The 17,192-nt window shown below is 44.5% G+C and overlaps 2 protein-coding genes across 5 annotated transcripts in view; both read right to left on the bottom strand.

Annotated features, from left to right (window-relative positions):
- LOC125289845 (sodium/potassium/calcium exchanger 2-like) overlaps window positions 1-5,109 on the bottom strand; it is a 75,119-nt gene extending 70,010 nt beyond the window's left edge. For 2 of the 4 annotated variants that reach the window (XM_048236925.1, XM_048236926.1), the window contains exons 1-2: window positions 4,691-5,109; window positions 1,318-2,460 (exon numbers count right to left, since the gene is read on the bottom strand). In XM_048236925.1, coding sequence (XP_048092882.1) covers window positions 1,318-2,241 — 924 coding nt within the window. In that variant the 5' untranslated portion in view covers window positions 2,242-2,460; window positions 4,691-5,109. The remainder of the gene's footprint in view (window positions 1-1,317; window positions 2,461-4,690) is intronic. The other 2 variants (XM_048236927.1, XM_048236928.1) reach the window with 1 other exon arrangement.
- LOC125289319 (macrophage mannose receptor 1-like) overlaps window positions 1-17,192 on the bottom strand; it is a 578,909-nt gene that overhangs the window by 354,879 nt on the left and 206,838 nt on the right. The gene's annotated exons all lie outside the window — the stretch shown is intronic.

Genomic DNA, 17,192 nt, shown 5'->3' with positions numbered 1-17,192 from the left:
AAAGGCTTTCTTTCTTTCTGTTTTGGTAACTTGTGGAATAGTGGAATATTTTTTGTTAACTTCTCAGTTAAAGTGAATTATTATATAACCTTTACACATTTGTTGAACCAAGGTACTAATAAAAACTACAGGATAGTAAGAGCTGAAATGTTGCTAAATTTATCCAATTTCCCACCACATGGTCGGTCTTGGGCCTGAAACTCCCGGGCACTGAATTCTGGCAACTTTGAAAACCAGCTTCTTTTGAAGATGAACAGACACCTTTTCAGTTTCAGCTGCTGGACATAGGTTGTCTGTGTGTGTGTGTGTGTGTGTGTGTGTGTGTGAGTGATGGTGACCTGGGGAGTAAGCTTTTTGTGAAAGAAATAAGTTATTTATTTTTCATTTCAGAGAATTGTGCCTAAAAAGTCCTAGAAAAGAATGTGATTTGATTTGATGAGTGATATTAAGAAGATATGGGAACCCTGAATATGCTTTATGCTGTACTATAAGAAAGCCAAAATAAAGTTTACAATAAAAGTTCAAAATAAAACCGCTTGCTTTTTACTTTTTACTTTTACTTCAAATACTTAAGTACATTAAATATCAGAAAATTACTTTTGATACTTAAGTACAGTATATATCAAATACTTTAAGACTTTTACTTAAGTAATATTCTAAAAGGCAACTTTCACTTCTACCAAAGTCTTTTTCTAGTACGATACTTGTACTTTTACTCAAGTATTGCTTTCTAGTACTTTATACAACACTGAAAGTCAGTGACAAGTCAATTACGCAACATTTACTGCAAGTGAATGACTATTTCTACTTTGGTAGAAAAAAATTGTGTGACAGGAGAAGAGATGACAGAATTCATTTTGGGAGAAGGAAAAACAGCCCACCTGGCCTCTTCAAATCAATAACCACAGAAGTGAGACCAACAGAGAAGCAGGGAAGAGAGACAGAGAGAGAGAGAGAGAGAGAAAGGAAAGATGCGAGAGAGAAAGAGAAATAGCTAGAGAGAGAGAGAGAGAGAGAGTGAAAATATAGAGAGAGTGATACATAGACAAGAGAGAAACAAGAAAAAGACCAAGAGTGGAGATAAAAAGAGAGAGAGTTACGATGTTGAGGAAAAGGGCTATCGCAGGAGAGAAAATGTCTACCTGTTGCCTGGCAACATTCCCAGGCCTACTCAGCGTCAAGACGCCTGTGTTCCTGAGACACAAATAACTGCACCCTCCTCAGACGGGACAGACGACCCTCTTGGGGACCGGGCAGAGCTGATATTAATCATAGGGGAAGAAAAGGAGTTTCAAAAATGACATAAGCAGGACTGACCTTTGGTGGGGCCTCCACTTCCACAACCTGATTCCGGTTCAGGCAGGATTTGACAAACGACTCCATGTTGGAGTTGAACTTCATGAAGATCACGTACGAGGCATAGGCCGACAGCAGCCCGAGGCTCTCCGCGTAGGTGATGTAGTTATCCAGGAAGAAGACGATGAGCATGATAAGGTCCAGGATGTAGAAGGAGACGTCGCGGAAGAGCGGCCACCAGGTGAGGTTGAGGATCTCCCTGGAGAAGAGCGCGCACATCCCGATGACAAAGAGAATGTTGAAGACGGCCGATCCCACGATGGTGCCGATGCCCACGTTGCTGTGGGAGATGAACACGCCGATGACGGAGGTGAAGAGCTCGGGGGCAGAGCCGCCCGCCGCCATGAAGGTGGCGCCGGCCACGTCGTCGGAGATGCCAAACTTCTCGGTGATGACGGTGAGTGCCGGCACGAAGAACTCGTCGCAGACGATGGCCAGGGCGATGAACATGTAGAGCATGCCGAACATGTGCAGCAGGACGGCGCCCTGTCGCCGCTCCGCCAGCGTGAACAGGTCCTGCGGGTACTCGCCCTGCGACTCGTTGCCGTCCGCCGCGGATGAGCGCATGGCCACCGGCGAGTCCTCCGCCGAGGCGTTGTCGCCCGAGCGCCAGTGGTCAGTGGACAGCAAAGTCCTGTGCGGCGAGTCCGCGAGGAGGACCTGCGCCCCGCCTAACAGAGAGGAGGAAGAGGAGACCAGCGAAGGGTGCGTGCCGAAGGCCGACGGGAAGGCACCCAGAGCGAAAGGGACTGTGCTTATTGCTGCCAGACTCAGAAGGAAGCCGGCGATCCGCAGCGGTCTCAACTTCCTGCGCATGTGTAGGTACCGCTGCCTTTTGCACCCTGCGCTCAGCAGGGGTTCATGTGATGCCGTGTCCAGACCCATGGCTACTGTGTGTGTGTGTGTGTGTGTTGTGAGGGCTGCGTGGGGTGGGGGTGGGGGGGACTTCAGTGAGTGTGTGTGCGTTGTAGCGTGTGGTTATGAGAGCCGGAGGGTCTATGGGGAGCAAGGCATGACGGGACAGCTGGAGGATTTAGAGAGAGTCAGCAGGAGCTTGATGCCTTCCTGGGTCGGGCACACCAACAGGCTTCCTCATATTAGCCCCTGTGTGGAGAAAAGAACACACACACACACACACACACACACACACACACACACACACACACACACACACACATTAACATTAGACAGTGAAAATAAACAGGGCATAAATAAGTAAAACACAAATCAGTAAAACACACCCACATACAGTAGGCACGAGACACAGAACACATACAGGGTGTGTGTGCAGGAGGAGACAACACCCAGAGACATGGGAAACACATCCATACGTGGTCAAATAATACACATGAACAAAACAGAACACATATGCCCACACATAATGCAAATGAGCAACATGACATTCACACACAGCACACACACACACACACACACAACAAACACACACATAAATTACACACGCACGCACACACACACATGCACACACACACACACACACACACACACAAACACACATACACATACACACATATATAAATACATGCACACACACACATGCACACACACATACATAAACACAGACACAAACTTCAGTTATTGATAATCTGTAGCAGATTTGATTAATAAAGCACTGCAATCCTAAGGTCAATATAACAAGCACAAACTGTACACCATTATGTAAATATAAGAATCCTCCAATCAAATCATGTCACTGTCACTGGTATGGCGCTGGTTATATCATACGCAATGATGTAAAACCCAAACAAGCATACTCAACATAGAGAGCCTGAGATAGCAGACTCTTTCCAAACGCTGACCACCAACCACCAACGACCATCTGAACAATGCAGCTGTGGCAACCACAACACAGACCGTCAAGGTCACAGGGAGGGAACTCAAGGTCAACTGCACTCTTAGCCAAAGAGAGAGTCTAAAGGACTAGCGGGATGGATATCAGCGGTCTCTGGCTCACTGCCGGCCCAGATCTGACACTGTGTTATGCAGTGGCCGACTGGGAGGCACAGTAAATCGAAGGTGCAGTCACACACGTAAACACACACACACACACACAGGTTTAGTTCTACCAGTCAAGCTAAATTATACATTTAGATTATTCAAGGCTTATTTCGAGGAGCCAAAAAAACAATGCAGGGAAGGATTGGTAAGGATTTTTAGCAGTCATTACCTTCCTTGTTGTGTAAAAAAGCTACTTGTCAGTTGTAACTTTTGAAAAAACATTATGAATGAGAAGGAAATAATATGTCAAATTTCTAGTGGAACATAAGTAACCTAATTTATTTAGTGTTTTGAATTTAAACTGTAGCCTTAACAGTGTGCATTTTAAAGGCACCTAATATATAAAGAAAACGTCCTGTGTAGCGCAGGCAGTGCTATTTTTCAAAATACCTAATAAGCATACAGCTTAATACGAGGAGAAATTATTCCAAAATAATAAACGTTAAAGTAACCGCAGCAGTGACGTCAAATATTATTATTTTGGAAAAGAGTCTTGTCCTTGTCCTACGGATCCTCAACACACATCATACACCCACTGTGGTCTTTCACTCCAATGACGCTTAATTTTCAGTCATAGGCTGTAGTTTTCACGACAATCACATGCGTTAGCACAATACGCAATGACACCTCTGGGTTTCCGAAAACGACGACTTATTTCTCAGTCTGCATGATCTAGGCTACAGTAAACTTCCCAGTAGTCCTGTAATGAAATTGAAATTTTATGAAAATGAAATCCCAGCGGTGAACAACAGGGGCATTACATTGGCCGCACATGGACCCCCATTTAAAGCCATGTGTAACCAGTCTGCTTCTGAAATCACAACTTTCCCTTTCAAACAACCTGACAGAAATACCCCTGATGTCCATCTCGCCGTGTCTCCATTGTAACCTAACGCGCAAGGCACTCGCAATTTCAAACATTCTTGCAATCCATCAAAATAACTCACCTTCGCATAACATAGGCCTACATTTCATTTCAGACATGTGAATATTAGGGTGAGATTAAGTTATTCAGAATGAATACATTTAAAACGGACCTCATTAACGAATCGGACGCAATGTCACGGGGCTCTGTTCAGCGCAACCTGCGCGTCCTACATTTCATGTTTCCATGATGAACTCGCAGAGCGCACTGAAAACAAACTATACTGTCATTTCGATGTTCCTTGTGCTATTTTAAATGTTCGGATCCGTTCGTCTATCTTCATAACAGCCACAGTGAATTCAATCTGCGTACCCGCGGAAGGAAGACACGCGCAGGATGTCACTGTCATAATATGATGCACCTCGCTCGGTAATGCATGTAAAAAAAACTTACCTGTTCGAAGAGGCGGAAAGATACGCGCAGCTGAGGGCGGCAGCAGCAGCAGGTTGGGTGCGAGAGTGCAATCCTCTCTCCTGCCCTCCTGCTCCCGGTGAACGAATGCGATGTCTGTTATCTTCACCGTCAACAGAGGAGGGGCTGTGAGAGACTGACTACCAACCCGACAACGCACCAACCCGCGTTCATCCTACTACCTTCCCACGCCGCTCCAAATTCTGCTCGTCGGAAATATCCTGCTAATCTAACAGCAAAGACACCAGAACACGCCCCCACCTCCCGCTGCCCTCACGGGTGGGCTTGGTCGACCACGTGAAACGGAGAGTGTTTAGAATGATACTTAGATAGGTGCGGTCTGGCAATCGCGAGTCATATCACCAACCTGAGTAGGCAGAGGCGGGCGGTGGCATCCTTCGTTGAAAAAGATGTTGGAACCGAGTGGCGAGGATGCGCCGCTGAGGTAGTAGCAGCAGGGAAGGTGGTAGCATCCGCATTGACGCCAGCTAATGTCATACATGATGATACTTTATTTTCAGCATCCTAATTAATGTCTAGGCATTGCCATTTCGCACACTGGTAAGATCTTATGACTGATGACATCAGCCCTGTTGTTTTCTGCTCATTCACTTTGCCATAGGGGAAATATTGTTTGAAATTCGATAGGAATTTGTCTGAGATTCCAGAATATTCTAGAAAAAGTCCATTCACACCAAGGTTGAATTGTAAAGGCTAGCCTACATTTTCAGTGGACCTTTTCACATTGATAGGCCTATTTGGTGGGAGTGTGGATTGTAGCCTATTTGTTATTTGTGAACACCAGATTCACATAGGCTATGCTATAGCCCCGATTGTTGATTTCAGTTGTTTTCAAATCATTTCATCAGTAGGCCTATTTCCATAGGCTATTTGGAGAGTCACCCAGAGTCACCCAAATATCCCCCCAAAAATGACAATTTAGTAAAAAAGGTTGCATTATATAAGGTATAATGCAACCTTTCTCAAACTTCTTTGACCCGAGGTCTGGTCATGTCAGATTTTGGGCCCACCCATACATCCCTGTCCCAGTAGGCCTGGCCCAGAAATCTATCTATGAAGGTATACAATTAGCCTATAGGCTACCCATCATCATTGGGCCTATTATTAGGCTAGTGTTTTTGTACACATGAGCACATTCAATTAATAAAGCTGTCAATGTTTTCATTGCAGACATTGTTCACAAAAGGGTTTCAGTGAAAACATACACATCACTGTTTTGAGACCAGTGGAATAAGGCTGCCATTGCCATGCATGCACCCTTGCAACTGTAGGCCTAGCCTAGGCCTACTTTTGTTTGTATGGACCCTTTCAACAATAAAAAACAAAAACAATGCTTGAATGTTCCATTTGGTTCCCAATCTACTTTCTCTGCATTAAGATAACATATGGAATGTTAAAACAGAAGCCTTGTGGGGCCAACTATGATGCTGATAATGGAACTCTCTTGAAAGGGTCTATACCATAGACTGTAAATATATACAGAGGTGGAAAAAGTATGAAAATATTGTACTCAAGTAAAAGTACCAATACCTTGATGAAATATTACTCAAGTACAAGTTCAAATACCGATCTGAAAATGTACTCAAGTAAAAGTAAAAGTAGTTAATTTAAAATGTACTTTAAGTAAAAAGTTACTTAGTTACTTTTTTTTTTTTTTTGGGGGTGGGTACCAGAACAACCAGTTTTACCAAAGACTTTCTAATGAGGAGATACAGCACTCAAAAAATCCTCCATAGTAAGTATGGGGTCATAGTAATGTATGGGGCCAAAAGCCAATATGGCAGTTGTCTACACATCATATGTCTACACATATCACAACCCTTCCGCCACAAAACGCTGACATATGTGACATTGAGCCAATCATGTGGTGTGTTGTAAAATACATTGAGCCAATCATGTGGTGTGCTGTGAAGACATCGTGCCAATCATCTGTTGTGATCTCGCTGCTGGAGCAAGATTGGTGTAGTGAAGCCTTACGGCTCCGCATTTCTGCTGAAATAGATGCACGATAAGTGTTGCAATATGGCCGCCCGAGGGCGCGGAGTTCTCCTTTAAGTTTGAGCAGTAGTTGATTTTCAAAGTTAGTTGCACTCATCCTTGGGTCGCTTTGCAGTGAACCATAATCCAGCACAACTGAAAAGCCCCTCACAGGCAGCTGAGGCAGGCAGGCCAATATTGAGTTGCAGAGAGTTTTTTTAAATTTGGAAACGAGCAGAAGGTTCAGCAGATTAAAGGGGCGTCGTACTGGGGAAAGTGGGAAGTATAGGGCCCCAATGGAGGAGGGGCCCGTGAAAAGTGGAATACAGGGGGCACAACATTTTCACCAGGCATTAGTAATAACTCAGGTAATCCACACATAAAAAATCCAAACAACTCCATAAGTAGAGTCATGTAATGAAGTGGAATAACAAAGGGGAAAGTATTGAACACGCTAAGAAAAAAGCATTAAGGCAAGGAAAGGGAAGGAACGAGCTGGAATCTGTATAGAGAGTAGTTATCCTTTCTATCTGTGCAAATTAATATAAGCTTGGTTAGTAGCCTAAATATTAATGGGCTGGGTTTTCATTACCAAGGTGTCACACAAGAAACATTTCATGATGGATAAAAGCAAAAGCTCTCCCAAGACCTTTGCAACCTTATAGTTGCAAAACATACATATCAATGAAACTGGTTACAAATGCATTTCAAAACATCAGAATCTTCCAGTAAGCAGCATGGGAGCCATTATCTGCAAGTGGAAGAAACATCACTGCATCATCAACCTGCCATGCACAGGATCTCAATATTTCTGACCAGGGAGTCAGAAGGATAGTCAATTCAAGAGCCAAGAACCACTCGGAGAAAGCTCCAGAAAGACTTGAAGGCAGCCAATTCAATTAAATAGTTCTGGAAGTAACTAAAGATCAGGATTCACAAGAGGGACCCCTGGAATCTGTTTAGAACAATGGGCCAAAATCACTAATAAGTTTTGTCATATAGGAAATGTCTTGAAGCTGCCTTTACAAACAAAGGCTTTTCCACAAAGTATTGAAGAAGAAATTTCAGTAGGCACGAATACTTTTTCCTGTGTCATTCCACTTTAATACATAAAAACTCTTATGTTTGGATTTTTTATATGTGTGTTAATATAATGTGTGGTGAAAATTTCGAATAGACTCACTGGAAGTTTAGGCTAGTTACTGAAAAAAAAAATTAAGCGTTCAATACTTATTTCCACCATATATTTATTTTACCTGAATATTTTAACTTCCAAATTAAATGTCAAAATGAATGTCAGACGAAATTTAAAGTTTGACTGACTGGATTTTGTATACAAAACATAGTGAAAACGGTGTAAGGTCACTCTCACTCTCCCTTGCTAAAGAGCTAAATGGTTTAGTCCGCCTGCACGATTCATAAGGTAGTCTATCTTTTGTTTATTTAGTTGAGCATCGCTAGTAGTGGACCGCTAATTGTTTTGCTGCTGGTGCAATGTCTTTCTCCAAGAAAGCCAAGTCAGGTTACTAAAAACAAAGGCCAAAACAGGAAAAAGAGAGACATCAAAATGAGGGGAAACAACAACTGCTAATAAACTTCTTTCCAAAGAAAGGTGAGCACAAACGTCAAAACACGAAATCCATGGTGTTTGCTTAAATATCTCAGCAATCATTAGTGCTAAAATGAACTGAGACAACCAATTGGAATAGTGGAAAATACACTTTCATAGGTTAGGCTAATCTGATGCATCTCGTGATCCAGCTCCATCACTTTCAGAAAGACTGCATGGCGCCAGCTTGATTCATGTCCTGTTGTAGGCTACACGCTGATCATTATCACTAGGCTTGTGGTTTAGGGCGCGATTTTTTCTCTCCCTTCCGTTTTTGTCAGTCTTAACTTTTTTTTTTTACTCAAGTAACGGATGGGATTTTTTGATGTAGCGAAGTACAATACTTCACTCAAAATGTAATCAAAGTAAAATTTAAAATACCGATTTTATAAACTACTTAAAAAATACAAAATACACACAAAAACTACTCAATACAGTAACGTGAGTAAATGTATTTCGTTACTTTCCACCTCTGAATATATAGCAGCTGTTTTCAACTGAAAACAAGTTTTCCTTTGTCCACAAAAAACTTTGAAAAAGTCTTATTTTCAAATAGTTTGTATACTCACTAATGTTTAGTGATTGAAGAGAGGTATTTTGTCATGAATCCTTTTGGCTTTTAACAGGCCTGTGTCACCCTGCTGCTTTTCTGCCTCTGTCTCTCTTGGAATTATAGAATGCTCTTGTGCAGTTTGAAATAAAGATTCCGTTCTAAGATCTTTGGTTTGAAATGCTCATTAAAGATTGTTTAGATTAGAACATCAACAGTTTCAGCCCAGAGAGCAAGAGGGTGGTGGACCACTAGTTGGTCCACTAGGGGCAGATCTGGCAGCCCACTGGCGCTTTGCTCATCGGTTTTCCTGCGGTCCGCTGGCGAGTTGCCACCAAACTCCCCACCATTATGCCACTTGTGGTCCTGCTTGTTATTATTTATTCGGTTATACTTCAGCCTACTACTACTTCAGTTTTACATACATTTCATGCCTTCTGAATATTCACAACAAGTTAAATGAAAAGTTATAGTGGTCCGCAATGAACCAGAACCTGCTATTCTAATCTTGCTATCTGGGTGGTTCATTTTTTTGTAACAAAGAACTTCACAAACCTCTTTCATGCCCCTTGTTTATTGTGATATAGCCACCCACCAACTGGATGACCCATTGGATGTATACATATACATCACCTGTCATTTCTGTCCCAATCATCCTCCTCTTCACTGCAGTCCAAATGGGAACTGAGAGGAAACTTGATTAAATGGTCTCTAGGCTACATGCATACTGGCGGTGGTGGGTGGCTGGCGCCATGTATGTACTGCAGTCTGTAGACTTATTCAGTTGTTGGTGCATTCATCGTGTGTTTGACCTTGCTGTATCCTGTGCATTGCGCCATAATTCAGTTTGATGGCACCACACCAAGCTCCTTAATACTCTTGGGGGGTGGGGGGGTGGGCTACACTATGCCAGTGCTTCGGAGACGGAAATGCCTCACTCTAAGAGCAGAGCGGACCAACGCTAGTGGGAGACCATCCATCACACAAACGGAAGCCCGAACCCCGAGTGAGATAGAGAACACATTTATTGGACGTTTACTGGACAGTGATTTGGGATCTCTAATTGGCTTGCCTAATGTGGGAGACATCATCTGTTAGTGCAACGTCTTTAAAACGTCTCCAGGTTGATTATTTGCACTCACTCTCTTCTTCCTACATGTCATTCTCTTTTTCTTTATCCATCCTTCAAGCCCCGATTCTACTCATCCTCGTCTTCTGTGTCACTGTAACACCCTCTGTCTCCTTCGCTCTCTTTCTCCCCTCTCCTGCATCTTCTCTCGTTTATGATGCTTCTCTCTCCCTCTCTTCTTTGCTTCTTTTTACTCACTAATCTCCATCTCTTCCCCTCTCTTTCTCCCCTTCAGTTCAGCTCTTGGGCGGTTTTTCTCATCTCTTGCGACACGTCTCAATCTCCTCTCTATCTCTATCTCTATCTCTCTCTCTCTCTCTCTCTGCGATGGACAAGTTAATTAACAGGCGCCTCAGAATGATGACTGGATAAGAATTGCTCTGACTCAGGGCAATAGCTGCAGATGTACTCTCGCTCCTAAAAGCATTTCTACGGCTCGGTCCGGGCCGACTCTGTTTCTGTCAGCTACAGGCTTCTCACGTCTCACCGCCTAATTAGTTCTCTCAGACTCCCAGCCAACCCCTTCTGCCCCCCGTGGGCATTCTAGGCAGTGAGTGTGTGTGTGTGTGTGTGTGTGTGGGGTGCACTTGTCAGGTTTGTGAAGTCATCTTCGTTTGGGCAATTTCTCCATGCCGACGGTTCCGTTATGAATCGAATGTGGTCTTGTGAGGGTGTGTGTGTGTGTGTGTGTGTGTGTGTGTGTGTTTGGTACCACTGGAAGGGTTGTTTGCCAGTGCACACTGGGGTGAACTGAAGCAGACTGAAGAGCTGAAGTGATTGAGAACTTTGCACATACTCACTGGCTGCCGCACCCTGTGGGGTGCAAACGCCAATCATCCCAGAGGCTCTTACATTAAGCGCTTTCAGATATACCCTCCGGAGTATATGCGGAGGTTTGTCAAACGGAGGTCCTACCCTTCGGATGATGCTAACCTGCGGACCTTATACTGACCTTATACAGACCTATGTGTGAACGACATACACGCATATTACAGAATCTCCGTGTGGTTGTCGAGTGAGGGGTGGGGGCTTGTAGAGTTCACAAGATGCAAGATATGATGCAGAATATATTATAATATATATATAATATATTAGTTTGGCCTTGCCATGGCCTCATGGACAGTAGCTTGTGATGTCTGCATCTTTCCAGGTTGGAGATTTTCTGGACAGCACTATGCCACTCCATCATAACACTGGCATTTAAGTCAGATATAACCACATGGAAGCACGAAAGAAACGTCACCAACACGCCCTCTCACTAGGTGTGAATTTTAACCGCATGTTCTACCCTTCGTTCAGACACAGCACATTTACATAATGTCCGGAGGAAATACTAGGGGGGGAGTAGTAGAACAACCGGCTAAATTCGGACTTCCATATGACCGGTTATGTCGTTCAGATATACGGCCCCACCGTTTAACATCCACAGAACCTCCGGTCTTACACGTATGTCTGAAAGCGCTTATAGAGAGGCCTCATGTCAGTGCCAGGAATATATTAATCAACCTCTCAGAGTGAAGATGATGCATTCAGAAGGTCCAGAACTCATTCTTCCAAAGTCATCGCAATGAAGCTTATATGACAGGATAACGATACATTTTATATAATACATGTACACAGCCATGAAAAGGTTATTTGGCAGGGATTGTTTTACAGTCAAACAGTCAGTTAATGATGAAATTAACAATACAATACATGTGTATATTTGTGTCATATTGGCCAGCAGGTGTCCTGATTTTTTTGGTACATGTCTGGCCCCATCCAGAGGGGTCCAGTCAAAAGTTCGACCACAGTTCTCCATCAATGCTCCTAACGGCGGTAACCATGCCAACAGGAGATAATGTAATTGCTGATTCATAGGCTACTATACCAAGTCATGTCATGACGCACGGCATTAAAAAGGAAAGCTGTTTCATTGAGGGGGACAGTTAACAGCGTTTTAATAAATTATTTTACAAACACCTGCGAAACACTCACAACAGTAACAACAGAGGTGCAAGCACTTCACAATGACTCAGAGTGAGCTGGCCCTCCGTGAGTTATATTCGCCGACCCTGCTAACGAGGCCGACCCTGCTAACGAGGCACCATGAGTCAGTCTCTTCATTTCGGGACTCCATGTTTGAACTGCATCGTCAGTCAGACGGACATCACACGCTAAAAATCCTGACTACCCCTCTCCTCGTTCCCTTCTCCCCTGACTTCACTTGAACTTGAACTCTATTCTATGTGAGTGCTACTTATTGTTGCACTAACATTATCCTAGTCTCAGTGTACCTTGATTGTAGCTTTATTGTCTTGTGATGTCTGTATGCTACTGAGACTTTGAATTTCCCCTTGGGGATCAATAAAGTATCTATCTATCTATCTATCTATCTATCTATCTATCTATCTATCTATCTATCTGTCTATCTGTCTATCTGTCTATCTATCTATCTGTCATCTATCTATCTATCTGTCTATCTATCTATCTATCTATCTTATTGTACCTTGATTGTCCTAAGTGGCTTTGGATAAAAGTGTCAGCTAAATGACTAAATGTAAATGTAAGGACAGAGGCGGTGTGAGGCAGTGGTGAGTCGGTGGCCAGATCTGCTGGCCTGTCCTGTGGTGTCCGCCTGCCCGGCTGGTGTCAGCTGTTTCTTTTGCGCTCTCATCTCGCCCAACAATGGGCCCTCGTGTCATTGACGTCCTGCCAGGGGGTCTGTCTCTCTCTCCCTCTCTGCCACAAAACTGATGACTAGCCATGGAAGCTGTTTTGATTAGCACCGAGGTCTGGGGCCCGGGCGGCAAAACAACGCGCTCTGCCTCTCCCACGCACACACACGCGCACACACATATACACACACACACACACAGCAGCAGCACTACCAGGGTCCATCTCATGTTAACCCAAGACCATCACACACACACACACACGTGACACACAAACACACACACACAGCAACACCAGGATCCATCACATCCTAACCCACGACCATCCCATTCACACACACCCACACACACACACACACCCTACATCCCACTCAAACCTGTTTTCCCGACTGACACCCGGCCAGTGACAGCTGCTAAATCTGGGCTTTGTGTGCCACATCGCAGTGTGGATTTGTCAGCAAAAGAGGACGTGTGGGGAGACATGCGGATGAACAGGAGTGGGAGATTTGGCCAGTCCTGGTGATGGTGAAAATAAAATAACACTGTATCACACACACACACACACACACGCCAGGCGGCAAAGCAACATGCTCTGTCTCACACACACACACAGACACACACACACACGTACAAATACAATCTCACTCTCTGTTTCTTTCTCGCACACATACACACCTGCACACCCAGGAAACTTACAAAAATTATTTTTCAATTATTCAATTTCGAAGAAAGGTATTGTAAACAATTAGACATGTATTATAAACAATTATAACACTGGCCATTGCCACCAGGCTTCATCTAAAGGTGGACTGTACAGTTACGTAAGGAAAGTGCAAATATACCCCTTAGCCTGAAGCATTCTGTAGTTGTTGACGGGGACGACACCACATCCATCCACACACAATAGACAGGAAGTGGGCGCGAAAACGACCTAAAACGACCACGCGATCACATTTCCCCGCTCTGGGGGCGAGATCGTGGGCAGACGAAAAAACAGCTGAACACTCATTACTGGACAGTGAGAACCACACTCCAGCTAAACACTCATTACTGGACAGTCTCCCCAGACCCAGAACCACACTCCAGCTGAACACTCATTACTGGACAGTCTCCCCAGTGAGAACCACACTCCAGCTGAACACTCATTACTGGACAGTCTCCCCAGTGAGAACCACACTCCAGCTAAACACTCATTACTGGACAGTCTCCCCAGACCCAGAACCACACTCCAGCTGAACACTCATTACTGGACAGTCTCCCCAGTGAGAACCACACTCCAGCTGAACACTCGTTACTGGACAGTTTCCCCAGTGAGAACCACACTCCAGCTGAACACTCGTTACTGGACAGTCTCCCCAGTGAGAACCACACTCCAGCTGAACACTCGTTACTGGACAGTCTCACCAGTGAGAACCACACTCCAGCTAAACACTCATTACTGGACAGTCTCCCCAGTGAGAACCACACTCCATTTATCTCATCAGAGCAAAATAAGGCCAAGACAAGATGGTGCCCTGGGAGTCTTAAAGACCGTGTGTGTGTGTGTGTGTGTGTGTGTGTGTGTGTGTGTGTGTATGAGGGGGTGAGGGGGTATTTTGGTTCTTTTTTTTCTTCTGATGCCAGGGCACTAGGAAGCCGCAATGAGACTCCTAGATTAGGACGGTGCTTTTTTTTGCCAAAAACGTTAGGGAAATGCACACATGAATAAAGTAGCCTAATGAACGAGTAACAGAACATGAGCAATACGGTAAGTCTTTTGAAACAAAAAAATATATTTTCTCAGGGGCAGATAAGATGAGATGAGAAACAAAAGGGAACATACGCCATTAATCCAGTAATAAAAATAAAATAAAAAAAATAACAAGGGCAGACAAAAGCAAACGTGTGCAGAGGTGGGCGGCTCCAGCTTGTCCTACATTGGGTCTACCTGACAGGTTTTCAGTGGTTGCTCACGGCAGGACAATCTGCATTGCCCATCGACTTACTTTTCAGTGTTTGTCTTGTCTCCGTCTATGTCTGTGTGAAATGCTTTGAGTAGCCATTGTGCTAGAAAATCTGCACTATAGAAATAAATATTTACATGTACTTTCTTACTTACTAATGTGCATTAACACAGGTGATTTCACAACTGAGCTGTTCTACCTGGCTCAGAGCCCTCTTCTTGGGCCCAGGCAGTGTATGTGAGGACAGGCAGCATTAGGCTCTGATGACACAAACACTACTGACCCTGGGGTGGGTAAAGGGTCGCCATGGGATACTTCAGACCAGCGACCCTGACACTAACAGGATTAGCACTGTGGTCTAATCCCACGGCAGGGGTAGGGGGTTTCATCAGGCCACGAGACAGAGAGGAAAGTCGTAATACACACACACAAACGCACCTATCCTCACCCACACCCACACACACCCATCTGGAGACGAAGATACACACACACACATACACACACACACACGAACAAAATATGAAGACATATGCACACACTCTAATGAAGACACACACACACACACACACACACATGCAAGTAATGAAGACACACACACAACTTACACACACTCATAATGAAGGCACACACACACCTTACACACACTCATAATGAACACACACACACACACAACTTACACACACTCATAATCCCTTGCCTTCCTTCCTCTCGGCACACACCGTCACACTAGCCAGGCGTCCTCACCGCAGACATCCCATAATGCCCAGTGGCAATAGATGTCACCTCACATTTGCACTGGTACTCTTTCTGACTGCAAAAGGCGTTCAGTCGAGTCGGTGTTGTCAAACAAACTCGACATAAGACATAATGCATCAACAGCAACAGCTGAATACCAAAGATGTCAAAAAACAGGTGCCATGTTGTCAGTGCATTGTTTTCGTAGGGCTAAGTTGTCTCAAGGACATGTAATCATGACAAATCTCTCTCACTAATGTCATTCGTAAGGTAGTGAGACAGTGAAACAGTGAACATGTTTCAGATGTTTCAGATTCACTCAGCAGGATTGATGTAGATTTACGGGCATTTCAGTTGTATGTTTCACATACACATATCGTCTGGGAAGCTGTGAAGTGAAAAGGTCCCATGATCTGGAAAATCATGATCTGGAAAATCTGGAATCAAATAACCATCCTATGAAATGTATTTCATATCATGTTGTTATATTGCACCAGATCATGTAATTGTATTTTATTTTGTTAAAAAAATGTGGATTAATCAGATAAACCTTACACACCTTAAACACACCTAATTTTCTGTTGATGACGCATATATGTGCATCATCGGTTGGACTGGCGGGGTAGATCTGTTGAGTATCATATTGTGTGTTGGGGCAGCCGTGGCCTACTGGTTAGCGCTTCGGACTTGTAACTGGAGGGTTGCCAGTTTGAACCCCGACCAGTAAGAATGGCTGAAGTGCCCTTGAGCAAGGCGTGGTGTTGCATTGCACGATGTTGTATTGTGGTGCACTGCATTATGCTGCATTGCATTGTGTTGCTGTTTTACATGTTCCGTTGCTTTGCATGGTGCTGTAATTAGTTTGTGGCTCTTCCTGACTCGTTCCTGCCAAGGGCCTACCCCCGTACCCTGCAGCTGGCTTGGACTGAAGCAGACGGAGTGTGCCGCTGTGGTGTGAAGCCCTCTGCTGTGCATGCGTGAGGCGACTGACCTCTAGCAGCAGGTCCATCAGACAGGTGCCTGACTTCCGCCGGTCCACCCCGCAGGTCCAACAGATGACGCGCGTCAGTGCACAGCCCATGCAGTACCGCTCCTCAACAGCAGGGGGTGCCAAATTCACAACTTGCCCCATGACTCATGATCCAAAGACTTTATTATTATTTTATTTTCACGGTCATCATAACTCAAAGAGTTTTTGGCATCCGCGAGCGAGTGAGTGTAACGGAAAATGGCTAGGGGCCCCGCTATCCTGGGAGCATGGTAACCTGCCAAAACAGCAGGCATCAAAACGGAATGCTCTTTCGCCAGCGATGTGGGTGAGAGAAGTGATAATGATTTCTAAAATCAGGGCTAAAGCCGCATGCAGTCCAAGCCAGCTATGGCATCATCTGCAGCAAGGACAATAGAACTCAGCTGCTGCTGTAATAGAATGGACAATTCTGCTGTATTTTTAACTCTGTATCTATGACTCACAATTAACCTACCAAGTTTTAAAATAAAATCCTCGGGCTATTTCTGAGAGTTAAATTAACACTATAATGAGTTTTTTTTCTCGTGAGTAAATGTGTCATTCGTCACCACATCCTGCTGCGTGCACTGTGCTGCATTGTGCATCATCTGCGCTGGCTAAGTCTGTTCAGCACCCTGCCCCCAAATCTCCATATTATCCTCCTCTTTCATGTTTCTCCCCCATCATCATTGAGAAATCCAATTTGAGGTGGGCGGTCAGCGATAGCATGTGGGTAGGGCATAATCTGTCTCCTGCTCTCTGATTGACTCAGAGTTTAATCTCCATGGCAACACTCCCCCCACCACACACACACACACACACACAGCACAGCACAGCGTGGGCCACCTCTGGCCCCA

The sequence above is a fragment of the Alosa alosa genome, chromosome 24 (genome assembly GCF_017589495.1).
Source record: "Alosa alosa isolate M-15738 ecotype Scorff River chromosome 24, AALO_Geno_1.1, whole genome shotgun sequence".
Lineage (NCBI taxonomy): Eukaryota > Metazoa > Chordata > Actinopteri > Clupeiformes > Clupeidae > Alosa > Alosa alosa.
This window is presented reverse-complemented; position numbering and strand designations above follow the sequence as displayed.